Genomic DNA, 27,961 nt, shown 5'->3' on the forward strand with positions numbered 1-27,961 from the left:
TTCACAGAAATATATATACATATATTTGTATGAGTAATAAAATTTACACTTTCTCAACAAACAAGTGAAAAAACAGCCATAGCAAAAACTCGATGTAATCTTGAAATAATGTCCCTTTTAAACACGTTATTCAGCAAATATCTTTAAAAAGCAACATAAACATACATTGACACTATTTTACTTGGAACCAAAACATAAAGATTTCCACTTATTGCTATGGGAAATAAAACCTAAAGCTGGCATTTCCTCTTACGGAAAACAATTAAAAGGTGGTTAGAAGATTTTAAAAAGCAAGGAAAAAAAAGCTGAAAGATGTTGGTGTGGCACGCACCTTCTGTATCATCGCGCATTTGCTCCACCAAATCTGTCAAATCCTCCCAAGAGTCTTTGCAAACGGCAAAAAGAAAGGAAAAGAAAGATAAAATGTCATGCAAGCCCAGAAAGAAAAGTGCTATTAAAAACAAGATTTCCAAAGGGATAACTGAAAGGGAGGTTCCTAGGATTCTTTCTACTTATCACAGTGATTAACAGTGACAAGGGCTGGGAGTACAACCAAATAAGTAGAGATAGCAACTACGGTTATTAAATATGTTTCAAAGCTAAGATTAGCAATTTCAAAGTTTCAAATAAAGGGAAACAAAGATGCATATCCTATTAAAAAGCAACACAGATTTTTTTCTATCGAAAATCAAAGGCTCTTTGTATTCTAAGTGTAGGCAACATTAACTCAACTATTATTTTGATCACTTCAGGGAACTGAAAAGTATGTGCAATATATTTCTTTTAGATTCAGGACAAATATTATGATGCAAACTAGTGACTTTTCTTAAAAAAAAAAAAATCCAAATACTTTTTCCAACTCCCCCTCCCCCAATTCTCCTTCCCCAAAACAAAAATAAAGGAGGCTGCTTTGAAGATACACAAAATAAATCACATATAATTCAATAAAGCCAGATGTTTATTCACCACACAGAACTAGCAGGATCTGAGGCAGTGACCTACAATCAAGCACATTAATATTTCTGCAGGAAATGAATATTCAGATTAAGTAGAATAAAGACTATAAATAGCCTCAAGAAAATTCACATCATGTTTTAACACCAAATAAGTTCAGGCAAATTTATGAAAAATGCTTTTTGTTTCTGGAGGTTTAATTTTGGAATTATGTGTCTATATATGTAAAGCAAATGGAAAGTGTCTCATACAGAAAAAAAAATACTGTGAGTTGGCTACTATTATTTTATAGTAAATTAGTGCTGAAATACATCATATATAGACATATTTGCACAAGTCATTTTCAGGTTTAATCCTTTGACAATATAATGTGCCACAAATCTATATTATGTAGGATTACAGATTCACGAGAATGGACTCTTACCATCCACATTATTACTTTATAGACTTGCTGTGACCTTGCAAAAGTCAATAGAGGGAATATTCCCATTTTGTTCTTTATTGTATTTAATTACAAACTCTATTTGTCACCTATGAAGATAAAAGCCTACCTTATTAAAGCAAAATATAAACAGCCTCCAAGATTTGTATAGAAAAAGGCTCTGGAAAGTGAATTTCTAGGTAGGAATGCGTGGTGGATACCAGGGATCTCTGACTTTTCCTTGGGCATGTCCCATCTAGAATATTTTTCTGTTACAACCAGACATATTTTCTGTTTTCTTCTTAAAACAGAGATTAAAGTTTTAAGTATCAGAGTGATGCAATTAATTTAAGAGAACTTTTCTCCCCTCGAAGGTAAAAGGTCTGTCTTTTCCATGTAAAGTTGTTCTCCACTTTACCTTGGCATTGTCAGGACTTTACTACAATAGGTAACATGCCATTCTTTTATACCTCAAGGTCCTTCGAGTCACCTATGTACCTTAAGGGTAGATGTTTACAGTACCACCTGCTTAAATCTTTTCAGAGCTACATAATTAGTCTATTGATTTTTTTTCATTCTTAGACCTGAAACAGGTCTATGGGTGTTTCATCTTTTTTTTTTTTTTTTTTTTTGAGACGGAGTTTTGCTCTGTCACCCAGGCTGGAGTGCAGTGGGGCGATCTTGGCTCACTGCAGCCTCCGCCTCCCGGGTTGAAGCAATTATCCTGCCTCAGCCTCCCAAGTAGCTGGGATTACAGGCGCCTGCCACTGCACCGGGCTTTTTTTTTTTTTTTTTTTTTATACTTTAAGTTCTGGAGTACACGGTCTGGTAGAAGGGGACCCTGGCCCGTCTTGTACTTCTTTTTTCTCTGGATGAGGCAACTGGCTGAATGAAGCTCCTTTTCTACAGGGAAGTGCTTGTTTAATGGGCTAAAAAATGCTTCCCCTTTGTTTATGTATCCAGGGTTGTGAAATCTCTTCTTGAGGTAGCCTTTCTCTAGCAGTATTGCTATAGGCAACCAAGTGACAGATTTTACAAGGCCTGGGGGTTATTTTGTCCCCTTGAGACCAAGTGTCTTTGATTTAGTGCTAATTTTTAGAATTTTATTATAGTTTCTTAAGGCAATACCTTTCTGAAGCCCCAAACACAGATACATCACATACAACTCCTTGAAGGGCTATTTTGAAAATAAAAGCTAATAAATTTAAAGTACTTAGCAAATCATAGGTACTCAATGTTAACTTTACACTTAGAACTGGATTTCTCTATATTTGCCATAATTATTCAAAGACAACAGAGTGAATGGAATTTTAAAAAGCCAGCTAAGCTAAATATTAAAAACAGGAAAAAAATAAGTCAACCTAAATAAACCAAATGACAAGTTAACAGCTGAGGTGCTATTAAACTAACCATAGTATTATTAGCTTGGTAACAAAGCAATTGTCATATATTAATTTTCATGAGTGCTTTGAGATTTTGTTCTAATAAACCAGTAATTTAGGCCAAGGTCTACTTTCTCCACAAAAATATCAGCAAAGAAAAAAAAAAAGATAAACAGCCCTAGAAAAGGTAACACATTAAGTCATCAACACTTGACCCACTTTAATTTTACTGAGGCTGGGTGTGGTGGTTCACGCCTGTAATCCCAGCACTTTGGAAGGCAGAGGTGGGAGCATCGCCTAGCCCATGAGTTCAAGAACAGCCTGCTCAATATAGGGAGACCAAGCTACTTGAGAGACTGAAACAGGAGGATCACTTGAGGCCAGGAGTTTGAGGATGCAATAAGCTATGATCATGCCACGGCACTCCAGCCTGGGTGACAGAGTGAGACCCCAAAATAAATAAATAAATAAATAAATAATAAAAATAAATAAAATAAAATAAATAATAAAAATAAAATAAAATTTATTGAGCATTTATGGTGAGCAAAAGACTTTACTAAGGCAATGGAAGTTAAAAAGATGAAACATCCAGCTGGGCACAGTGGCTCACGCCTGTAATCTCAGCACTTTGGGAGGCCGAGGCGGGGAGATCATGAGGTTAGGAGATTAAGAGCATCCTGGCCAACATGGTGAAACCCTGTCTCTACCAAAAATACAAAAAATTAGCCGGGCGTGGTGGCGCATGCCTGTAGTCCCAGCTGCTCGGGAGGCTGAGGCAGGATAATTGCTTCAACCCGGGAGGTGGAGGCTGCAGTGAGCCGAGGTGGCGCCACTGCACTCCAGCCTGGGTGACAGAGCAAAACTCCGTCTCAGAAAAATAAAAAAAGATGAAACACCCATAGACAATGCCCTTGAGATCTAAATAACTATGACACAAGGTTTACAAGGAATTAAGGCTGGGAGTGGTAGCTCATTCTTGTAATCCCAGCACTTTGGGAGGCCAAGGCAGGCAGATCGCTTGAGTCCAGGAGGCGGAGACCAGCCTAGACAACATGGCGAAACCCTGTCTCTGCCAAAAATACAAAACAATTAGCCAGGTGTGGTAGTGCATGCCTCTAATCCCAGCTACTTGGGAGGCCAAGGTAGGAGGATTGCTTGAGCCTGGGAGGTGGAGGCTGCAGTGAGCTGAGATTGTACCACTTGCACTCCAGCCTGGGTGACAGAGTGAAACCCTGTCTCAAAAAAAAGAAATTAATAGGCTGGGCATGGTGGCTCCCGCCTGTAATCCCAGCACTTTGGGAGGCCTAAGCGGGCAGATCACTTGAGGTCAGGAGTTCGAGACCAGCCTAGCCAACATGGTGTAACCCTGTCTCTACTAAAAACACAAAAATTAGCCGGGTGTGGTGGTGTGTGCCTATAATTCCAGCTACTCAGGAGGCTGAGGCAGGAGAATTGCTTGAATCCAGGAGGTGAAGATTGCAGTGAGCTGAGATGGTACCACTGCACTCCAGCCTGGTTGACAGAGCAAGACCCCATCTCAAAAAAAAAACAAAAAACAAACAGAGGAATTAATATTAGTGACACAAGTGAAGATAAAACAGATTCTTAGGTGAGCAGCTAGGTGACACTAGAACGCTAAGGAGGGCCAGGCCTGATGGGGAACGAGGGGATGAGGAAAGGAAGCCCTGACCAGTAGACCCTTTGCTCTCATGCTGGAATGGCTATGCTGGCAGAGATAATGTCTCTAAGATACTTTAGCTGGGAAGCTGCTGTCCACAGGACTGGACACTGTGGGATTCTCAGACAAAATGTAGTACATCTCATATACACCCTAAGTTTTATATCTCTATAAGAAAGAAAAAGGAAATCCTGGCATGCAGCTTTTTCATCCCAAAAAACAAATTCTAGCAATCTTAGAAAAGCATGCAGTTTCTCATTGCACAATTAACAGTAAAAACTCTCTTCTGCTTAGAACACTACTGTTAGCTTAAAAAAAAAAAAGTAGAGAAAGTAATATCATGAGGATTTCAGCTGCTGAACCGACTGTCTTGAAAACCACAACTGTATCCTTTGGAAAGTTCAGATGTTAATACAGCATGAGAAAAACGTAACCAACTGCAGCAGGAAAGACAAAACCAAGCTTTGATGAATAGCTAATATGAAAGTTTATGATACCATGCTATTCAAAATTTGTTTTAATTGTTTAAAGTAGTTTGGCAATGTGTATAAAAATTAAAAACTAAAAATTGGTTAAATATTCAAGTTATACACATAACAATTTTTCCAAAACTGTCTTGGGTAGAAAAATTTAGAAACAACCTAAATGCCTATAAAAAAGAAATAGTCAAAGAAATTATGGCACATCCAGGCCAGGTGCAGTGGCTCACGCCTGTAATACCAGCACTTTGGGAGGCCAGGGTGGGTGGATCATCTGAGGTCAGGAGTTTGAGACCAGCCTGGCCAACATGGTGAAATCCTGTCTCTACTGAAAATGCAAAAATTAGCCGGGCAGGGTTGTGGGCACCTGTAATCCCAGCTACTCGGGAGGCTCAGGCAAGAGAATCACTTGAACCCGGGAGGCAGAGGTTGCAGTGAGCCAAGACCATGCCATTGCACTCCAGCCTAGGCAATAAGAGCAAAACTCCGTCTCAAAAAAAAAAAAAAAAAAGAAAAGAAAAGAAATTATGGCACATCCAGTAACTGAAGACATTAAACAAAATGACAAAAATTTCAATTTACCCATATGGAAAGATATTGCAGAGGAAAAAAGGCAGGTCACACAGCACAGGTGTGGTATGATCTTACATGTATAAAATTTTGAGTTTGCAAGTGAACCTTCAGTGTATACATTGAAAAAGTGTATACATCAAAAAAGAGAATCTGATACTAAATCTTAACAGTGGTTATCCCTAGGTATTTGAAATGTAGGTGCATTCAATTATTTTGTATTTTATACTTTTCTGTATCTTATGACTTACAATGCAAATATATCACTTCTATAACTAAAGTTGTTTTCATTAAAAATATCTGTACATAATAATGCTAAAGACATTTCTTTCTTTTCTTTTCTTTTTTTTTTTTTGAGACAGGGTCTCGACTCTGTCACCCAGTGGAGTACTGTGGCGCGATCACAGCTCACAGCAGCCTTGACCTGCTGAGCTCAAGTAATCTTCCCATCCTCCCACGTCAGCCTCCTGAGTAGCCAGGACCACAGGCATGCACCACCACACCCAGCTAATTTCTTTTTTTTTTTTTGAGACGAAGTTTTGCTCTTGTTGCCCAGCCTGTAGTGCAGTGATGTGATCTCATCTCACTGCAACCTCCACCTCCTGGATTCAAGTAATTCTCCTGCTTCGGCCTCCTGAGTAGCTGGGATTACAGGTGTCCGCCACCATGCCCAGCTAATATTTTGTAGTTTTAGTAGAGACAGGGTTTCACCATGTTGGCCAGGCTGGTCTCGAACTCCTGACCTCAGGTGATCCACGCGCCTCGACCTCTCAAAGTGCTGGGATTACAGACATGAGCCACAGTGCCCAGCTGCACCCAGCTAATTTTTTATTTTTTGTAGATACAGGGTTTTGCCATGTTGCCCAGGCTGGCCTTGAACTCCTGAGCTCAAGCAATCCGCCTGCCTTGGCCTCCCAAAATGTTGAGATTACAGGTGTGAGCCACCACGCTCAGCCAATATTTTCTTTAAAAACATTATTTTCAACATACTGACATACAATTTTGAGAATATTTAATTATGATGAAAAATATGTAATTACTTAGCAGCCATTTGGGAAGAAGTCTTTCTCACTGTCCTCTACACACGTGTTTCTAAGCTCATCAAATCCTTCTATTTGTTCTCTGGAAAAGCTCAAATGCCAAAAATTGCAAAGGAACAGATTTTAGGATTTACAGCCCTGTACTCAAAAGCACTTCATAGTAGTCACAGTTGACTGGTGGGGACTAGAGGAACCACAATGAAAAAACATGCCCAATTATATACTCTCCACCTCCCCCTCAGGAGGGGCACCACCAAAAAAGCAAAATACAGAACTAGCTACTGAAGAGTACAGAATATGGTGGATGTTCTCAAACGACAGCACTTGCTCTTTCCAGCCAGATCTTGGTTGGTACCCAGGCTTGGGAATCTGACAACGTGAATTCCATTCTGAGCTCTATCACTGAGCGGCAGTTACCTTATATGGCACAGCATTTCCTTTTGGAAAGTGATTCATATTTCAGTGATTAGTTTACGACAAATGACTTTTGGGTGTCAGAAGCTGATAACCCAAAGAAGAGTTTAATGTGAGTTCTGTTATAAAGGGCACAAATAAAAGATTCAAGTAGAAGCTCTGTGCCACGAAAGGTCCAGAAACGGCTCACCAATAGAAGAAAACACTGTACAGCACTGTGGTTAATGACAGTGTACGGAAGCTAACGCTAGTGCAGGAGTATCAAGGAGATCGGAAGGAAATGAAAGTAGTCCTGAAACAGGAAGGAAAAGCTGATTTTATGCAGAGTATGTGAGGTCAGGTCAGAGGCAGCATGCAGCTCTTTTGTGGTTTAGATAGGAACTGGCATACAAGTACAGAGCTACTACTGATATTTCTCACCCAGATTTAGAATTTTACAAAATCCTGGAAGCTAAGTGGGTAAAATTTACCTTGAAAGGGTGACTAGCCAGGTTATTTTCAGGGCAGAGCAACAAGAAGGGATGAACCTTGTCCAAAGAACTTTGTCCCATAGGCTTCTGAGACTGTATTAAAAGCTACAACCTTCTCACTTTGAGAAGTTTACTGAGACTGCCTTCTGAACACATAATCACAGCTCGGAGAACCTGACGGTGTAAATCTAAGGCTGACTGCACTGGTGGCAACAAATGTTTCTGTAATCTCACCAAGGGCCAGTTACAAAAGGGGGTGTGCCACAGTGAAAGCAAAGAACAATAACACAATTCTGTGAAAAAGAGAATCCCAATGACTCAGGTTTTATTTTCCAAACACTTAGGAAAGGAATAAATAAAATGCTGTAAATGCTTCTAAATCTAGACATTGTGGGCCACTCCATACACTGCAAACAGCATTTAAACAGCTATGAAAACAAAGCATGCCAGTAAATAAACACAGGTCTGTGTTTGAAAAAAACCAAAATAAAATGCCAAATAGAAATATTAAAAAATTATATTGGAAATTGAATCTAAAGCAGTAGCTCTGCTGTGAGGCAAATGTTCCCACTCACAGATGTGTGAAACTGTCACAGAAGGTACTGATATATAATACAAATATCTGTTGGATGGATGATTGCACACCCGTTAATTTTCATAAAGTTTTTTCCTTTGAAAAAGGAACATTTGTTTTCTTATTAGAGTAATATGTCCTCTTGCAGAATATTTGGGAGATATAAAGAAACATAAAGAATATTATAAAAATCACCCATAATTCCACTATCCAGAGATAATCAATTTTTATATTTTTGATACATTTCCTTTTACTTTTGTTTATGTATACCTATACTTAAAAAAACTGTGACTATAGTAAATATGCAGCTTAAGAGACAGCTTTTAAAGTTATATGCAAACGTTACCCTATACATCAAATATTGTTCCACAATAATTTTTAGTGTAAGGTGTTCTACAACTTATTGAATAATTTTCCTCTTAGGCTATTTAAGTTGCTCTCAAGATTGTGTTACAGGAAGTCGGAATACCGTGATAAATATACAGTACGTACATAAACTTTTTGTTTGTATCTCTTATCATTTCCTTAGGATAGGTGTCTGGTACAATTACTGAGAATTAATTTTTTAGGGTCCTTGATTCACAATGATAAAATGAATTCTACAAAGGATGTACCAATGCACATTCCCACTAGCAGAGGCCCCAAGTTGTCCCATATTTTTATCAATACTACGTATTATTAATAGACATATTTAAAACAACAAATTGTTACATTATTCTAAACTTGTATTTTCCAAATAATACACAGTCGGTCCAGAATATGAGATAAACAATTAAAAATAAAGAAAACATTAGAAATCATAAATTAAATTGTGTGTAATGGAGGAAGACAAAATCCATTTTTCTTTCTTTCTTTCTTTCTTTTGAAATGGAGTCTCACTCTGCTGCCCAGGTTAGAGTGCAGTGGCGTGATCTTGGCTCACTGCAACCTCCACCTCCCGGGTTCAAGCGATTCTCCTGCCTCAGCCTCCCGCATAGCTGGGATTACAGGCGCCTGCCACTGCACCTGGCTTTTTTTTTTTTTTTTTTAATACTTTAAGTTCCGGAGTACATGTGCAAAACGTGCAGGTTTGTTACATAGGTATACATGTGCCATGTTGGTTTGCTGCACCCATCAACTCATCATTTATATTAGGTATTTCTCCTAATGCTATCCCTCCCCCAGCCCCCTACCCCCCAACAGGTCCCCAGTGTGTGATGCTCCCCTCCCTGTGTCCATGTGTTCTCATTGTTCGACTCCCACTTATGAGTAAGAACATGCGGTGTTTGGTTTTCTGTCCTTGTGATAGTTTGCTCAGAATGATGGTTTCCAGCTTCACCCACGTCCCTGCAAAGGACATGAACACATCCTGTTTTATGGCTGCATAGTATTCCATAGTGTACATGTGCCACATTTTCTTTATCCAGTGTATTATTGATGGATATCTGGGCTGGTTCCAAGTCTTCGCTATTGTGAATAGTGCCGCAACAAACATACGTATGCATGTGTCTTTACAGTAGCATGAAAATCCTTTCTTTTAAAATGATTTTAAAGAGTAATAGGGAATCACTGAGTTCACCAGAAGTTTGTTGGATATCTACCATAAACAGTACACAGTACTATGGGGCCTTCTGAAGAATGCCAAAGAAAAGATTTTCCCTGAAGAACTTTCTATATAATTTCAGAAATAAGAAATCCCATGAATTAAATAACTGGGGAATGATTTCTAGCATATTCAAACAAATGTCCCAGACGCTACCCAGTGATTTAGGACATGAAAGGTGTGAGATCTGTTAGAGAAGGACTTGTAGATGAAGGGAGTAAGGGGTCCATCACCCTTCCTGATATAACACTGGCAGGAAGAATTACAAGTCGGAATAGTAAAACAAAAAGAATAATCAGGGTTTTACCGAAGCACAGTCTGACTGGAACAGGTAAGTATGTTGAAAAGGAGTTTGAAAAAACATTGAATAAAAAATCATCCAAAGAAGGGCATGAGAATGCTTGGCTAAAAGAATAATGATTACCTGTAGCTACTATTTCAAACAATCCCTAATCGTGAACATTACTGCTATCACAAACTGCTTTTCAGGCTAAGCGCGGTGGCTCATGCCTGTAATCCCAGCACTTTGGGAGGCTGAGGCGGGTGATCACTTGAGCCCAAGAGTTCAAGATCAGCCTGACCAACATGGCAAAACCCTGTCTCCACTAAAAATACAAAAATTAGCCAGGCATGGTGGTGCACATCTGTAGTCCCAGCTACTCAGGAGGCTGAGGCAGGAGAATCACTTGAACCTGGGAGGCGGAGGTTGCAGTGAGCCGAGATTGCGCCACTGCACTCAAGACTGGGCAACAGAGCGAAACTCTGTCTCAAAACAAAAACAAAACAAAACTGCTTTTCTTATTGCTTTTGTACATCTGCTTCAGAAAGCTAAATTTAGCATATAGAGGTGTCACTTGCCAGCCAGGTCAGTTTCAGCAGTGTACTATTTTTGCTGTTTGGTAGTATATGCGCAATTATGTAAATATTTTCATTTACTTTATAAAAGTGAGTGAAAAGAGGAAAAAGAAAACAAGTGGACAAAAAGCTCAGTCTCCACTTTAACAGATGGCAATCACCGGCTGGGCTTGGTGGCTCATGCCTGTAATCCCAGCACTTTGGGAGGCCAAGGCAGGCAGATCACCTGAGGTCAAGAGTTTAAGACAAGCCTAGGCCAACGTGACAAAACCCCTTCTCCACTAAAGTATAAAACTTAGCCGGGCGTGTTGGCGGGCACCTGTAATCCCAGCTACTCAGGAGGCTGAGGCAGGAGAATTGCTTGAACCCAGGAGGCGGAGGTTGCAGTGAGCCGAGATCGCGCAACTGCACTCCAGCCTGGGCAACAAGAGCGAGACTCCGTCTCAAAAAAAAAAAAAAGATGGCAATCACCAAGCATGTCCCAGCTGGGATGCTTTTGACCTTATCTGGATGCTCACTGTACTTAAGCTGCCAATGCTGTGTTCAACTGTGTATAAAACTTCTGGAAATATGTCATCAGAGACTGGGAAGAAGACTCCTCTTATTACATGCAGGCCTACTGTTGGACTTACGCTCTAGAATTCTGGGATAGGAGTGTTGTGTATGAGTTGAGCCATTGGTTGTCTGAGTTTGAATCCTGCCTCTACCAGTTATTACACCCTTGAACGTCAGTTTATTTTACTTTTTTTAATTTTTGAGATGGAGTTTCACTCCCAGGCTGGAGTGAATGCAGTGGTGCAATCTCGGCTCACTGCAACCTCTGCCTCCCAGGTTCGAGTGATTCTCCTGCCTCAGTCTCCCAAGCAGTTGGGATTACAGGCACCTGCCACCACGCCCAGCTAATCCTTTTTTTTGTATTTTTAGTAGAGACGGAGTTTCACCATGTTGGCCAGGCTAGTCTTGAACTCCTGACCTCAGGTGATCCACCCGCCTCAGCCTCCGAAAGTGCTGGGATTACAAGTATGAGCCACCGCGCCTGGCCAAATGTCAGTTTATTTGTAAATTTGGGGTAATAATTTTACCTAGGCTCAAAAGATTGTTGTAAAAATTAAATGAGATAATACATTTTTAACACTTGGAGTAAATAATTCCTGGCAGAAAGTAACTAATCAAGCCAGATGTATATTTTATTGCATTCAACTGATCATCTGTGCATCACCTCTCAAAGTCAGATTCCTTCTCCCTAAAAGAAGGTTAATAGAAAAGCACATATTTTGGCTGGGTACGGTGGCTCACACCTATAATCCCAGCACTTTGGGAGGCCGAGGTGGGTTCAAGGAGTTCAAGACCAACCTGGCCAACATGGTGAAACCCTGTCTCTACTAAAAATACAGAAATTAGCTGGAAATGGTGGTGGGTGCCTGTAATCCCAGCTATTTGGGAGGCTGAGGCAGCAGAATCGCTTGAACCGGGGAGGCGGGGGTTGCAGTGAGCCGAGACTGCAACACTGTGTTCCAGCCTGGGTGACAAGAGCAAGACTCTCCATCTCAAAAAAAAAAAAAAAAAAGAAAGAAAAGAAACCACATATTTCTTGATAACCGATAACTTGTTGATTTTTAATCAATTATTTTCTTATTTATAGAGGTCCAAGAAAGGACAATGCTAAAACTTGAGTTTAAGCTACTACTAATGTTCATCTTTAGTCTGATAAATAACTTGTTCAGACTACTCTATAAAGACAGATATAAAAATAGAAATATAAAATAAAATGGCAATGTATTTAAGAATATGGCTTAAACTGCTGTGGCTTCAGCTACTGCTTCATGAATAACTACTAATATAAATAGCTACCATTTATAGGGTGCTTTACATTAATTATCTCATTTAATCCTTCTAACCTCTGAAGTAGTTACCGTTAATATTCCCGGTTAAGAGGAGAGAAAAACTCAAGCATGGTGGCTCACATCTGTAATCCTAGCACTTTGGGAAACAGAGGTGGGCAGATCACTTGAGGTCAGGAGTTCGAGACCAGCCTGGCCAACATGGGGAAACCGTCTCTACTAAAAATACAAAAAATTAGCTGGGTGTGGTGGTGTGCATCTGTAATCCCAGCTACTCAGGAGGCTGAGGCAGGAGAATTGTGTGAACTCAGGAGGTGGAGGTTGCAGTGAGCCAAGATCGTGCCATTGCACTCCAGTCCAGGTGACAGTGCGAGACTCTGTCTCAAAACAAAACAAAAAACTTGTGCAATGTCACATGACTACTGAGTAGTGGGGTATGGAACTGAATCCAGGTCCAGGTCCAAGCCACAAAATCCATACTTTTAACTACTATCCTATATTATCTCTAAATTAATGACCATCACAGTAGCTAAAACACCAATTGCCAAATCAACCCCATTATTGTACGAATTCCTTTACTGTTCTCAAATATACCCCATATTGAGAGCAATAAAGTTTTCCATAGTCTAATTAATATCCACCCAACTCTAAAGAGACTCATTAGGTATCCAGCAGATTTCTTCAGTCATTTTGAATTCTGTGTCAAAATTCTACTTAGAAATTTCCAAATCTCAAGGCCTCATTAAAAAAAAAAAAGAAAAGAAATTTCCAAATCTCCACAACAAATTTCCTCTTGTAATCGGAAAAAAGTCTTATTTAAAAAATCCAACTTGGCTTCACTTTGAAAAGCACACAAAAATTATTTTAAATTGCGATTTTTAACTTGCCTGCCACTCAAACCATATAAATATCTGAAAAATGATAACAGAGAGTAGGAATGTGGAAGAAAAAAGAAAATAGACCAAAAGCTGGACATTTAGTTTAAGAACAAGGAATTGGACTTAGATTACAAATTATATTTTAAAAAAATCTGTCTGAAACACTTTACAGAGTAAAGGCTGTATATGCAAAATAACATTTTCTCTTTTGAAATACGATACTACTGCTGTCTTTTAGGCTAATTTCAATTTATAGACGGTCCCCGGCTTATGAAGGTTCAACTTACGATATTTCAACTTTACAACGATGAGAAAGTGATATGCGTTCAGTAGAAACCCTACTTCAAATTTTGAATTTTGATCTTTTCCCGAGCTAGCAATACGCCAGGTGATCCTCTCTCACGATGCTGGGCAGCGGCAGCGAGCTGCAGCTCCCAGTCAGCCACACCATCCTAGTCAGCCACACGATCAGCCACAGATCAGAGTAAACAACCAATACACTACAGGGTACTGTGCTGCCAGATGATTTTGCACAACTGTTGACTAAGTCTTCTAAGCATGTTTAAGGCAGGCGAGGCTAAGCTATTTAAGCGATTAAGTTCGGTACAGTAGGTGTATTAAATGCATTTTCATTTTATGGTGTTTTCAACTTAGGATGAGTTTTTCAGGACATAACCCCATCTTAAATCAAGGGGTATCTGTAGTCACTTGAGACAACAAATGAGTCAGGATTTCATTCTTTAAAAATTCTCTTTAAAGTGTCAAAACTTCTATTAACATATACATTTCTAATTAGGTAAACTTGTTAAGGGTAAACGTGTTATAAACTGAGTCATAGCTATAGTTGGTTTTGTTGTTAAACATTCAATAATACCGAAGGTAATACTATAGCCTGCCCTTCACATATGTGGACATGTGTATACATAACAAGTATTGGTGCATTTCTTTAAAAAAATCTTTTTTTTTTTTTTTTTGAGACAGAGTTTCTCTCTTGTTGCCAAGGCTGGAGTGCAGTGGCACGATCTTGGCTCACCGCAACCTCTGCCTCCTGGGTTCAAGTGATTCTCCTGCCTCAGCCTTCCGAGTAGCTGGGATTACAGGCACCCGCCACCATGCTCGGATAATTTTTTGTAATCCCAGCCCTTTGGGAGGCCAAGGTGGGTGGATCGCCTGAGGTCAGGAGTTCAAGACCAGCCTGGCCAACATGGTGAAACCCCGTCTCCACTAAAAATACAAAAATTACCCAGGCGTGGTGGCACCTGCCTGTAATCCCAGTTACTAGGGAGGCTGAGGCAGGAGAGTCGCTTGAACCCGGGAGGCAGAGGTTTCAGTGAGCTGGGAACTTGCCACTGCACTCCAGCCTGGGCAACAGAGTGAGACTCTGTCTCAAAAAAAAAAAAAAAAAAGAAGTTATTATTTTCCTGATCCTAGAATTATATGTAACTTGTTTTGAGAATGTTACTCCAAGAAATTCAGATACATATAAGCATGTGACTTAAAAAAAAATCACAAAAATAAAACATTATCACTTCATCTCAGTAATAATACCACTCCTGAAATTAATATAATGATGCTTAAAGGTCTAACTGAAGTGTTCTGCTTCCATTCTTGAGGAAAACAGAGAACACATGTTCTCTAAAATTTTCATGGTGCTTTAAAAGTTCCTTTACTTTGAAATTCCACTTACTTCCAACATTGCTTTAGGTTAAAAAAAAAAAAAAAAAGGAAAGAAATCCCACTATGCTTTCACAAACTAAAAAAAAAAAAGTGAGAGGTCATTTCAATGGTGGTACACGTTTTTCTAAATTAAGAAAATGCAAAATGAATTTTCTATAAACAAGGCTGCTCCTCTAGTGCTGAAATGACACAAGCAAAGTAAGAAAGTAAGCCACATTCTCACATCTCTGAACGTCCATTTAAGTCTCGCTCCTTTTATCCTCACCCTCGCCTTTCCATGTGAGGATTCCAACTCTTAATGTAAATTAGGGTACAGACTTAAGCCAGGAAATGTAATCTGGAAAAGTATAAATCTGATTAATGCTTCTGTGGGGCGGGTGGAAGGCTCAATTGAGAGTAATGGGCGGGGTGCAGTGGCTCACGCCTGTAATCCCAGCACTTTGGGAAGCCGAGGCGGGCGATCACCTGAGGTCGGGAGTTCGAGACCAGCCTGACCAACATGGAGAAACCCTGTCTCTGCTAAAAATACAAAATTAGCTGGGCATGGTGGCGCATGCCTGTAATCCCAGCTACTCGGGGAGTCTGAGGCAGGAGAATCGCTTGAACCTGGGAGGTGGAGGTTGCAGTGAGCAGAGATAGCGCCATTGCACTCCAGCCTGGGCAATAAGAGCGAAACTCTGTCTCAAAAAAAAAAAAAAAAAAAAAAAAAAAGAGTGATGGTAGTACTTTTGTTAGTCACAATCTATTAAGCATCAAGAACTCAAATGTTTTCTTCCTTCTATATTCCCTACTGGTAAAGGGAACCTAGCTTCTGCAACCAGAAGTTGGAGAGTCATCCCAGGCACCGCCTTACCTTCATTCTCTAGCCACCCAGCCCCTCAGTCATCAGGTACATTCTACTTTTCCAGGGATTGTTCCTTTGGTGTTCACTCTCGCTGCCTTAATTTGAGATTGTCATCTCTTACCCAGACCATTTTAAAAGTTATAGTTAGGGGTCCCTGAGAGCTTATATCCTTCTGATCCATCCACTACACTGCTGCCAGAGTGATCACTCCAAATACAAATCTTATTTCATGTTACTCCCAGACATAAAGCACCAGTAGCTTTTCACTATAGAATCAAGTGCAGGCTTTTCAGTATGAATAAGATTTCTACAGTCAAGCCCCTGCTTATCTTTCCAGGCTTGCTCCCTGTTGTGCCAAACAGAAGCCCGCTGTGCTCCCGTTTGCTATTCCCTGGCTGGGCCAGCTCACTATGTACTGTTTGAAATGCCCTCCCTATGTCAGTCTGGTGATCACCTAGTTATCTCTTAAGGTCTCACTTAACGAAGCCTCTCCTGACCCTTCTCCTGTGGAGTCAATCACAGGCTCTTGCCTTTAGGGGAAATCTATTTGCAATTAAACTTGTTGTAGATTTGCTTTTGGCTTTTGAAAATAAGAGTATATAAGCTGGGCACGGTGGCTCACACTTGTAATCCCAGCACTTTAGGAGGTCAAGGGGGGGGGTGTATCACTTGAGGTCGGGAGTTCGAGACCAGCCTGATGAACATGCAAAAACCCCATCTCTATGAAAAATACAAAAATTAGCTGGGTGTGGTGGCGCATGCCTGTAATCCCAGCTACTTGGGAGGCTGAGGCAAGAGAATCACTTGAACCCGGTAGGCGGAGTTTGCAATGAGCCGAGATTGCGCCATTGCACTCCAGCCTGGGCAGTAAGAACAAAACTCTGTCTCCAAAAAAAAAAAAAAAAGTATGTAAGACAAAAGAGAGATAATTTCTCATTGACCACCAATAAGCATTGAGATAATGAAGTGAATGCTTTTATTCTCATTTATTTAAGGTTTAAAGTAGGCAGAAACTCTAGGTCCAGGCCTATACTGTGTACTGCTCAGTGAAGGGCCAGGAACTCTGGTTTTAAGAAAATAAAATGTGGAAGCCACAGAGCCTCTATTGCTGAGTACAAACAGTCAGTCTACATCATTTTAAGAGAGAACATTATGCTTTTTGCCTGTTTTCTTTTGTGGAAGTGAGGAGACTTCACTCTAGGATTTGGGTGGTCAGATATTTTTCCCTCTATGAATCAGCCCGGAAAGCAGTCTGAATACTCCTGCGTCCAGACATCAGGAGTTCCATTTTGTCAACAAGGTGAGATTCACATAATCATAGGCCTGGTGACCACCACTTAAATGCTTATAGCTAAATTAAATCTAATAACTATCAGTGGTATTAACATAAAAGTGGATATTTCTTGGGACCAAATGACTGTTTAAATATCCAGAGTTTGGTAATGGAGCAAGACAGTAATACTCATAGGCTTTCAAGGGCCTATGCTTTCTTTATTTTCATTTCTAACAATTTAAAATAATGGCTTTCTTGCCCAATTAAAGGCAAAATTCTAAAATGCACTGTCAGCATTTCTCTATTTTCTTCCAAATCCTCTATAGTTGATTAAAGGTCTTGGAAACTCTGTATTTATCTGATTTCTTTAATCAGCGACATACAACTTATTGCTTAGATTACAGCTCTCACACATTTTCCATACTGAGAAATGTGTTGCTACAGATTTCTCTATGAAGAATTCAAACGGCGCTGCTAAAAACGCTTACATGAAAATATGTAAACTGAGGCAGTTGGCAGAAGACTTCTTGGTAGCCTTCTAAAACTGTATTTTTCTTCCCTGAAAACTTTTAAAGCTTTAGAGGCTGTTTTAGGTAGTACTGGAATCGTTGGATGTAACGATGTTTTGATGAAAATACAGAATAAAATAATAATAAAAAATAAATAGTACTGGCATTGCATGGAATTTCAGCTGATGTCTTATAACTTGTGCACATAACGAAACTTACAGCCAAAGAAAGCTGTCCAATTAACAAACCAATTGTTAAAAGATGTAAAGGGTCTTAAAAACCACCTAAACATTGTTCTTAAAGACACATTGTGCACATGTACCCTAAAACCTAAAGTATAATAAAAAAAAAAAAAAAAAAAGACACACCCAAAATGACTGCTTTGTGTCCTGTGTGATTAACCATCCCTAAAACTTTCTCAAGGCTAAGGCTGACTGGGAAGATAAAATCCTTATCAAACACAATGGGCAAATTCTGAGTCATGATAAGATTTCAACTCAAGGTCAAAGGCAGAGAATCACCTTTCCTAACCCCATCTGCTAGGTACAATTCACCTATGGTCTTCTTTGTCCTGTCGATGTGCCTAACTATCAGGCAGATGTTTATAAAGAATTTCTCCTCACATACAAGCATTTTTTTTTTTTTTTCATTAATATAAGGACAGAGAATAAACCCTAGCTAAGAAGCCACTGTATTAAAAACAAAACAATTTGTAGCTATGACTCAAATCAACTCTCTTTCTGTGGCATTAAGAGAATTAAAGGGTAGAAGCAGAAAACCTCTCATAAATTAGGAAGAGTCCTGGAAAAAAGTCGCAAGTCAAGAGACCACAAAGATCTCAGAGGTACTGACAGTGGAAATCTCAAATGGATCATAATAGTTACCACAAATAATTTATAAAAAGCAATGGCCAATAGATTCCAATATTACCATTCTGTTGTAATCTATAGGGATACCATATTAATCATATTTAACCTTTCCAAGGCATTATGCTTTCTTAGGAGTCCGTATTCAATAAATAAATGCTGAAAGTTATTTTCTCATCTAACCTAATAATCCATATTGTTAAAAAAAGTTATCAAATATTTCCTAGATGTCATAACTTGCTTAACACTGTATCCTCATATAATGGTGAGGATACCATTACCAAATACCCTGGTGTTTCTACTGTATTCATCATGTACAATCCTATAATTACAGTTATGTTGTCTTAACTTAGTGTTATAAATCACTACAATTTCTATAACATTTTCATATATGAACAAAATTAATAGCTTTCTCATTATTGACTAGAATCAGGTGTGATAAGTGACCTCAAATGTTTTCTTTAGAGGCTTAAAGACAAAGAACTCTAAACAAGTATCCAGCGTCTTTTGAAAGGATACCTCAAGGGGCAGGAAAAAAAATTATTTTTCCCCCATGAGCAAGAGAAGGGGAGCTGGGTGGTAAGTAAAGATGCAAGGTTTTCAGGACTGTTAACAGTTGAGAGTGTAGGTTCTTTCTACCTCTCCCTGATCCTCCCAGCCCTCCCCCATAACAATGAGGATGCTGGTGAGATACTAGCGGACAGGATCTGACCATACCTTCATGGGTAGGCTCTGGGTCAGGTGTAAGTGAGATGTCATCCAGCTCTCGCAGGCAGAGCCATTCTCCATCCATGGACACTCGGAATTTGCAAAGGTAGATGGTCTCCATGGCAGCCTGTGTGATCTTGTCAGTGGTGGGGGTTGGCATATCGGTCGGAGGCGTCAGAGCAGACATGATGACTCAGCTGGGACCACAACACACACACAGACACACACACACACACACACACACCACAAAAATAAATACAACCTCCTCACCAAAAAAACCCAATACAAATCTCTGAAACAAAGCTTTCAGGAAAAGGGTGGGGGAGGTTTAAAAAAAAAAAGGAAAAATACCTTATAGGTTAAGAACAAATTGCTCAAGATAATTCTACACTATCTTATAGACAGTTCCTACCACATAGCAAAATGAGATGATGCTTGTCTTCTCCCAGCTCCCTCTCCTTTTATCTTCCCTTCCCTGCCCCCCACCTTTTTTTTCAGCTGAGCTATAGGCTTTAAATCCTGCACAGCCGATGCTGCCTTAGCTGGCTTTAAAAATCTGGCCTCGATATGAATAAGTGAAAAATCCTCCTCCTTTGTGCAGAAAAAAAAATATAAAAGAAAAACCTGAACAAAAAATAAATCTATATTTTCAATGTAGCTTAAAAAAAAAATCCTGAGCTGCAGAAATCACTTCCAGGATCTGCTCAGATGAGCTGGGATGCTGAGTTCTCATAGGATTGGCCGTGCGCAGTAAGCAGGGTGTTGACCAAAATGGCTGACTAATGAACTGAACTGAAAATTCAGGCTCATGTGACCAGCTGCTCTGAACGTAGGGCAAGCAATTCCCAGGATGCTTTATAGATGCTGCTGATGCTGGGAGAGCAATTAGGCTTCTCTCTCTCATCCTGTACAACCCACTTCCAGACTGTGCTAGTCAAACTGTGATCAGACATAACACAATGCACATATCCTCATCAATTCCTCTTACTTTGGGATCAAGGACTGAATAAAAGGATAACAATTAACACTGGATAATAATCTATAGTAAAGATGGTAAAAGAGGCAGTTAGCTTAATTTAACAAGCATATAATTCACCTCTTTCATTCTTATCTACATAGCTATTAAAATTCTTTACTATGCTAAATGTTATGTTTCAAGAAAAGTTAAAGCATAAAAAATTGAGGCTCTCAGAAGGAAAAAAAACCAAAAAGATAAAAACAAAAGCTAAAGCAGATTTTCAATTTAAATATCTTATTCTTGGGCATTTATAATTTCCTTCTCCGAGGTACAAAAACCTGACCTTTTAGGTTAGGCAGAAATGCAAAAAAAAACTTGAAGTTAAAAAAGCAAAATCTTTCCCAATTAATGGCAATTTCCCCCCTTTTTGATTTTGTTGTATTTACCAAGTTTCTGTATTAAGCATAAAATATGTTTCTTTTTTTTTTTCTTTTTTCTGTTTTTTTTTGAGACGGAGTCTTGCTCTGTCGCCCAGGCTGGAGTGCAGTGGCGTGATCTCAGCTTCCGGGTTCGAGCAATTCTCTGCCTCAGCCTCCCAAGTAGCTGGGATTACAGGCGCCCACCATCACGCCTGGCTAATTTTTGTATTTTCAGTAGAGACGGGGTTTCGCCATCTTGGCCAGGCTGGTCTTGAACTTCTGACCTCATGATCCTCCCGCCTCAGCCTCCCAAAGTGCTGGGATTACAGGCGTGAGCCACCGCGCCCAGCCTTAAGCATGAAATATGTTTCTAAGCAGAAGATTAAACCATGTTATATTTTTAAAATCCTCCCATTCGATAACATACTGAAGACAATTGTATTTTCTTAATACACACACACACACACACACACACACACACACACACACACACGGCCCTATATTATCCAATGAGGCATTTATACCTTGGTAGCAAAAAGGCAGGTACTTGCTCTATGAACTACATAAATTACAAAGAGAAGAATAAGAATTTTCTTTGAAAATGTTTTGGACAATTCAAAGAAAGTGTTTGTTTGCTTGTTTTTGTATTGAAGGTTTCCAATTTTAAGGAGGAACATACAAATACAAGAAATATGACCTGAGACTATTCCTTTCTAGGGATTGTTATCAGAGGGCCATCTTGATTTACCTAATTTCTGAAAACTAAAAAAACTCCTTGAATATTGTTAAAATCTCAAATGCTTCAACATAATTTGAGACTGAATTGAAAGAAAAAAATGCTAATAATCAAATTCTGTAGAGAAACTGGCATTTTCATATTGTTAGGAAGAGGGGGTGCATGTCTGGGTGCGGTGGCTCATGCCTATAATAACAGCACTTTGGGAGGCCAAGGCGGGCAGATCACCTGAGGTCAGGAGTTCGAGACCAGCCTGGCCAACATGGTGAAACCTCGTCTCTACTAAAAATACAAAAATTAGTCAGATGTGGTGGCATGTGCCTGTAATCCCAGCACTTTGGGAGGCTGAGGCAGGTGAATGGCTTGAGCTCAGGAGTTTGAAACCAGCCTGGGCAACATAGCAAACTCCATCTCTACAAAAACAAAAATTAGCAAGGTATGGTGGCACGCACATGTGGTCCTAGCTACTTGGGAGACTGAGGTGGGAGAATCACGTGAGGACAGGAGGCAGAGGCTGCAGTGAGCTGAGATCGTACCACTGCACTCTACCCTGTTTCAAAATAAAAAAAAGAAGGAGGGTATACTGGTACAATGTAAGAAGGCATATGTATAGGCTTATTTATAATTGGGGAAAATCAGTAAGTTACTAAGGAAAGCAAAATACTCCTGGGTTTATTTCTATCTCATTCTCTCTCATCATTACCCTACATCTAGACTCAGAGCCATTCACTCATTCATTCATTCATTCAACAAATATTCACTAAGAGGTGCTCCACATGCCAGGTAGTGCTCCAGGCACTCACTAGGCACGCAGCAGTAAGACAGAAACACCTTTTCCAGGAAACAGCGTTTTCATATCCAAATACTGAACACAAGCCTTCATTTAACACATTCTCATTTAATTCAGTTCAATTCCTTTCTAGCCAAAAATATTCCCATATTATATATTAATAAAGGGGACAGTTTATAGATTCACTTTATATCATACAATACTTCAAAACATAGTAAGTAGTCATTAAAACCTTCAAATTACATGGGACATTTCTGGAACCACAACTCCAAACAGCCTTAGCTATCTGTATGTGTGATATCAAAACTCTAGATCACTGATATGTTCTTAAAAGAGAACAAGGAATACATGAATAAATCCGAATGCCATGTGATTGCCTGGAGTCCAAAACCTGAATTCGGCCTTGTCACAAACCACAACAATCTCTTCACCCCAGTAAGCATTTACTAATTTGAACAGATCTAGACTGATTGCAACATACCAACACAACAGGAACATCAAGGTTAGTAAGCAAGAAACTTGATTCACATTCCTTTGGAAGATCCATCCCACCCTGCCTCTCTCCAGGTAGAGGACACAGAGAGGCAGGCCCAAAACAAATAAAGTTTTTGGCAAGGAAAGAAAAACATGCCTGTACTGGTATCCTTGAATTTCCCAGATCTACCAGTTTGAGGTGTTAGCAGCCATTTCAGAAATAAGACCCGGGGGTGGGCAAGAAAAACTGTACTTCTACGCTGTTCTTTAGGTAAACACCATTGAGTCTTCAGCACAAACAGTTATCCATTGTTCATAGGCAAAGAAGTTACTATGAAAACAGTACTATTTGTAGAAACTTATAAAAACAATTCTATGGCCGGGCACGGTGGCTCACGCCCGTCATCCCAGCACTGTGGGAGGCTGAGGCAGGTGGGTCACCTGAGGTCGGGAGTTCAAGACCAGCCTGACCAACATGGAGAAACCCCATCTTTACTAAAAATACAAAATTAGCTGAGTGTGGTGGCGCATGCCTGTAATCCCTGCTACTCTGGAGGCTAAGGCAGGAGAATCGCTTGAACCTGGGAGGCGGGGGTTGCGGTGAGCTTAGATTGCACCACTGCACTCCAGTCTGCAAAACACTGTCTCAAAGAAAAAAAAAAGATTCTAGATATTGCTTAGCACTGTTTTCACATTTGGGTCTTTACTAAGTAAACATCTTAGCTTTGAATATGAAGATAAAGTTAAGCCATCAGTAAGATATTCAAACCTTGATTTTTTTTCTCATATACAGAGTAATTACTATACGAGCTGTATTGAACTATTTTCTCATTTGATCCCATTTGTGAGTAATGGCACCTATTTGTAAGATGGTTGTGAGGCGGGTGGGAGTTCAGTCTGTGGCCCTAAAAGAATAGGCCTATGTGAAGTTCAAATCCAAAATGAAGATCCAAAAAATACTACGTTCTAGCTGCTTAAACAGTGTGTATTTTCCACATTATGATGGATTCAAAGCAAATAAGATTCACACTTGAAAGTCAGAAGTTACATTCCTCTTAAAGGATATTTGTACTTGGTTGCTACTATAAGACAAAGATTAACTTGACAGGCTCAATGTCTCTGTTATATATTGTGGAAAAAGTACTTGAATAGCTATCATTTATTAAATTTCTATTTTCTGTTAGGTCCTTTACAAATACCATGTCAAGGGCCGGGTGCGGTGGCTCACGCCTGTAATCCCAGCACTTTGGGAGGCCGAGGCGGGCGGATCACGAGGTCAGGAGACTGAGACCATCCTGGCTAACACGCTGAAACCCTGTCTCTACTAAAAATACAAAAAATTAGCTGGGCATGGTGGTGGGCCCCTGTAATCCCAGCTAGTCAGGAGGCTGAGGCAGGAGAATGGCATGAACCCGGGAGGTGGAGGTTGCAGTGAGCCGAGATGGCGCCACTGCACTCCAGCCTGCGTGACAGAGCGAGACTGTCTCCAAAAAAAAAAAAAAAAAAAATACCATGTCAAGTCTCCACAAAAACAGTGCAAAGTAGAGATTGATACCTTCTCTTTATACACAATGAAACCAAAGTTCAGCCACGTAACTGGCCCAGAATCACATAATTAGCGAGTAGCAGATCTGTTACTCCAAGCTACTTCTGTCTAGATGCCTCCAAAGTCCATGTTCCTTCTACATTCTGCAACTTCAGCACTCCATCCTAACTCTTCCTCCTCCCTGGATGTTAAATTTTACTCAGAGAAAATAAAAACACATTTAAAACACACACACACGTGCGTGAACACACACACACAAACACACACACGCAAAGTCTCTTCATGAAATTTCCTAAACATGAGTTTCAACAAATTTAAGATTTGAAGAATTTTTTTTATCAGCTTTCATACTTTACACCTTAATGCTGCACAATCCATATCTTCCTCTAGGCCCCCCAACTTACAAGTTCAGGCTTTTAGTAAGTGGACACATTCTGACAAACTGAGAACCCAGTATGGATTTTTCTGTCATGTGCTCACAAAGGGTAGATAAAATGCTTCCACTATGTACCTGGCTCACCCTACTACCACTCTGTCTCTGAGTTCCCTCCATATTTACATACTAGTTGGACACATTAAGAACACCTGATAAATTCCGAAATAGGAAAAGATAAATGAAGGGGGGGAATCATTTTCTAAAATGATGCATTGTGCGCTTTTTAAAAATTGCAAACTCAATATATAATTTTAAATCCTTAAAGAATATAACCAATATCCCTGAATCCCTTGCTCAACTGGAGAAATGGACCAACACATGTACTTATGTGCTCCTTCTTGCTTCTAAACTCCTGCCTCTCATTTCAAGGCAACCTTCTGAATTTCGTGTAAATCATTATCTTATTTTTTTTTTTTTTTTTTTTGAGACGGAGTCTCGCTCTGTCACCCAGGCTGGAGTGCAGTGGCGTGATCTCGGCTCACTGCAAGCTCCGCCTCCCGCGTTCACGCCATTCTCCTGCCTCAGCCTCTCCGAGTAGCTGGGACTACAGGCGCCCGCCACCATGCCCGGCTAATTTTTTTGTATTTTTAGTAGAGACAGGGTTTCACTATGGTCTCGATCTCCTGACCTCATGATCCGCCCGCCTCGGCCTCCCAAAGTGCTGGGATTACAAGCGTGAGCCACCATGCCTGGCAATCATTATCTTATTTTAAAAATATTGTTACAAATATATGAAGGTCTAAGCAATATGGTCAGTTTCAGTTTTTTCAACTTTCTTATAGAAAGTGTTTCATGCTCTATAAAACTTTCTAAGCCTTTTACTCAATGCGTATTTTTTCTTTTCTTTCTTTCTTTCTTTTTTTTTTTTTTTTTTTTTTTTTTGAGACAGAGTTTTGTTCTTGTAGTTCAGGATGGAGTGCAGTGGCATGATCTTGGCTCACTGCAACCTGTCCCCTCCCAGGTTCAAGCAATTCTCCTGTCTCAGCCTCACGAGTAGCTGGGATTACAGGCACCCGCCACCGTGCCCAGCTAATTTTTGTATTTTTAGTAGAGACGGGGTTTCACCATGTTGGCCAGGCTGGTCTTGAACTCCTGAACTCAGGTGATCTGCCCACCTCAGCCTCCCAAAGTGCTGGGATTACAGGCATGAGCCACCGCACCTGGCCTTCAATGCTGTATTTTCTAAGATTCATCCAAACTGTAGTGTGCATATGTAGTTTATCCTTTTGGCTGCTGTATTATAAGGTAGTATTCCAATGTATGCACAAAAAATTTCTGATTCAGCTGGGCACAGCAGCTCACGTCTGTAATCCCAGCACTTTGGAAGGCCGAGGCGGGTGGATCACTTGAGGTCAGGAGATCGAGTCCTGCCTGGCCAACATGGTGAAACCCTGTCTCTACTAAAAATACAAAAATTAGCCAGGCAATGTGGCGCGTGCCTGTAATCCCAGCTACTCAGGGGACTGAGGCAGGAGAACTGCTTGAACCCGGGAGGCGGAGGTTGCAGTGAGCCGAGGTCATGCCACTACACTCCAGCCTGGGCAAGAGAGAGAGACTCCGTCTCAAAAAAACAATAACAAAAACACATTCTGATTTATTTTCTTTTTTTTGAGATGGAGTCTCGCTCTGTCGCCCAGGCTGGAGTGCAGTGACACGATCTCGGCTCATTGCAACCTCCACCTGCCGGGTTCAAGTGATTCTCCTGCCTCAGCCTCCCAAGTAGCTGGGACTACAGGCATATGCCATCACGCTTGGCTAATTTTTTATATTTTTAGTAGAGATGGGGTTTCACCGGGTTAGCCAGGATGGTCTCGATCTCCTGACCTCATGATCTGCCCGCCTCAGCCTCCCAAAGTGCTGGGATTACAGGTGTGAGCCACTGCGCCTGGCCTTCTGATTCATTTTCATGTTGGTAGGCATCTGGGTTATTTCTGATTTTCATAATGCAGAATAGGAACTTCTTCCTAAAATTTGTCAAGTTGTGCAACTAAATTTGTAAAGTTCACAAAGTTCTGTTTGGCAGCTTCCTGAATCACAGTTTCATAATTTAAGAAGAAAAATCTCATTTTCCCCCTATTTCACTAGTTGCTGTTAGCACGAAAGGGTAGCTTTTTTTTTTTTTTTGGAGACAGTCTTGCTCTCACCCGGGTTAGGGTGCAGTGGCACAATCTCGGCTCACTGCAACCTCTGCCTCCCAGGTTCAAGTGATTCTCCTGCCTCACTGCCTCAGACTCCCAAGTAGCTGGGATTATGGGCACACACCACCAGGCCTGGCTAACTTTTGTATTTTTAGTAGAGACGGGGTTTCGCCATGTTGGCCAGCCTGGTCTCGAACTCCTGACCTCAAGAGATCCACGTGCCTTGGCCTCCCAAAGTGCTGGGACTACAGGCATGAGACACCGCACCCAGTCATGAAAGGGTATCTTTGATGAATCATCATCATGATGACACTGGTGGAAAGCCCAGATGTTTCTGTTAAATTATATGATTATTCAACTCAATGACCATGATTATTTCACATGCTCCAGTACACCCTCCCACCTCCCTTCCCAGAACCACAATCTATTATGTCTACCTCTGATTTCAAGACTTCTTCAATTTTAAGTTTATACATTTGGTAGGCTCAGTGTCACTTTATAGATATTAACCAAGGTTGACAATAACTATAAAATGATACACCCAGAAAGCTGAGCTACCATTACTTTGTTAGAAACAAACACTACCAGGAGTATTATAATGCATCATCTTTTCACTTGTTAAAATTAACCAGCATAAGATTAAAAATAACCTCTACCCTGAAAAGCAAAGCTTATTTCATGGCTCAGTGGCTGTAGGCAATAATTTATACAGACGTAAAGCTATCAAAAACTTAGTAGGTGACCTTGGGAAATTTATCCTCCTCTTGCCTCAATTTACTCAGTTGTAAAATGAAACTAAATAACTAGCTCCACAAAGACCAGAAGCTCCGCCAAAGAAATATGCATTTTGCATACCTCTTACGTATCTACTCAAAATAGTACCTACCAAATACCAGACTCTCAATAGATACTTGCTGGTATAGATATGTATATAGCCTTGCAACAGCATTTTTCCACCCTCATGTTTCACTTCAATTGTGAAAACCCCCAAATTCTATAAAATCAATATTTATGCCCCAACAAACAGGTCATTCTAACACTGGCTTCATTCATGTGTACATAACAGATTCATTCACTCAACATGTACAGGGTACCTCCCATATGCTAGGGATGCAGAAGAAACAACAAGGCAATAGACAAGAAACAGACAATTTTAGGTGTTTAGGAAAGTCTTAATGTCTGTCATAAATGGACCTATTCAGCGTTTTTTACATATACAACTATTTTTTCTATCAGAATGGTGACTCTTGAGTTTTATTAATTTACTCATTTTTAGTAAATAGGGCATTAGTGAGTAGAATATGGAACCACAGGGCTGTTGCCTGAAGAGGTGCCTCCAACCTAGGACCTGATTCCAGTTACGCGAGGTGATGAAAGAGTGTGACAGAGCATGTGGACTCTGGAGTCGGCATGCTCACAGTGAATCCTAGGTCCACCACTTAGCTGCTG

At 40.2% G+C, this 27,961-nt stretch overlaps 1 protein-coding gene across 15 annotated transcripts in view; it reads right to left on the reverse strand.

Annotated features, from left to right (window-relative positions):
• The window catches only part of RUFY3 (RUN and FYVE domain containing 3), a 102,014-nt gene that overhangs the window by 67,789 nt on the left and 6,264 nt on the right, over nt 1-27,961 (reverse strand). Inside the window, exons 1-3 of one of the 15 annotated variants that reach the window (XM_063610390.1) lie at nt 19,502-19,901; nt 19,025-19,212; nt 332-385 (exon numbers count right to left, since the gene is read on the reverse strand). The exons of 7 other annotated variants lie outside the window; for them this stretch is intronic. In XM_063610390.1, the coding sequence (XP_063466460.1) occupies nt 332-385; nt 19,025-19,202 (232 nt within the window). In that variant the 5' untranslated portion in view covers nt 19,203-19,212; nt 19,502-19,901. Of the gene's footprint in view, nt 1-331; nt 386-7,408; nt 7,552-19,024; nt 19,903-27,961 lie in introns of those variants that run through there. 7 more of the 15 variants (XM_055297390.2, XM_063610391.1, XM_063610389.1 and 4 more) reach the window with 7 other exon arrangements.

This window comes from Symphalangus syndactylus, chromosome 10, assembly GCF_028878055.3.
Source record: "Symphalangus syndactylus isolate Jambi chromosome 10, NHGRI_mSymSyn1-v2.1_pri, whole genome shotgun sequence".
In the NCBI taxonomy this organism is placed as follows: domain Eukaryota; kingdom Metazoa; phylum Chordata; class Mammalia; order Primates; family Hylobatidae; genus Symphalangus; species Symphalangus syndactylus.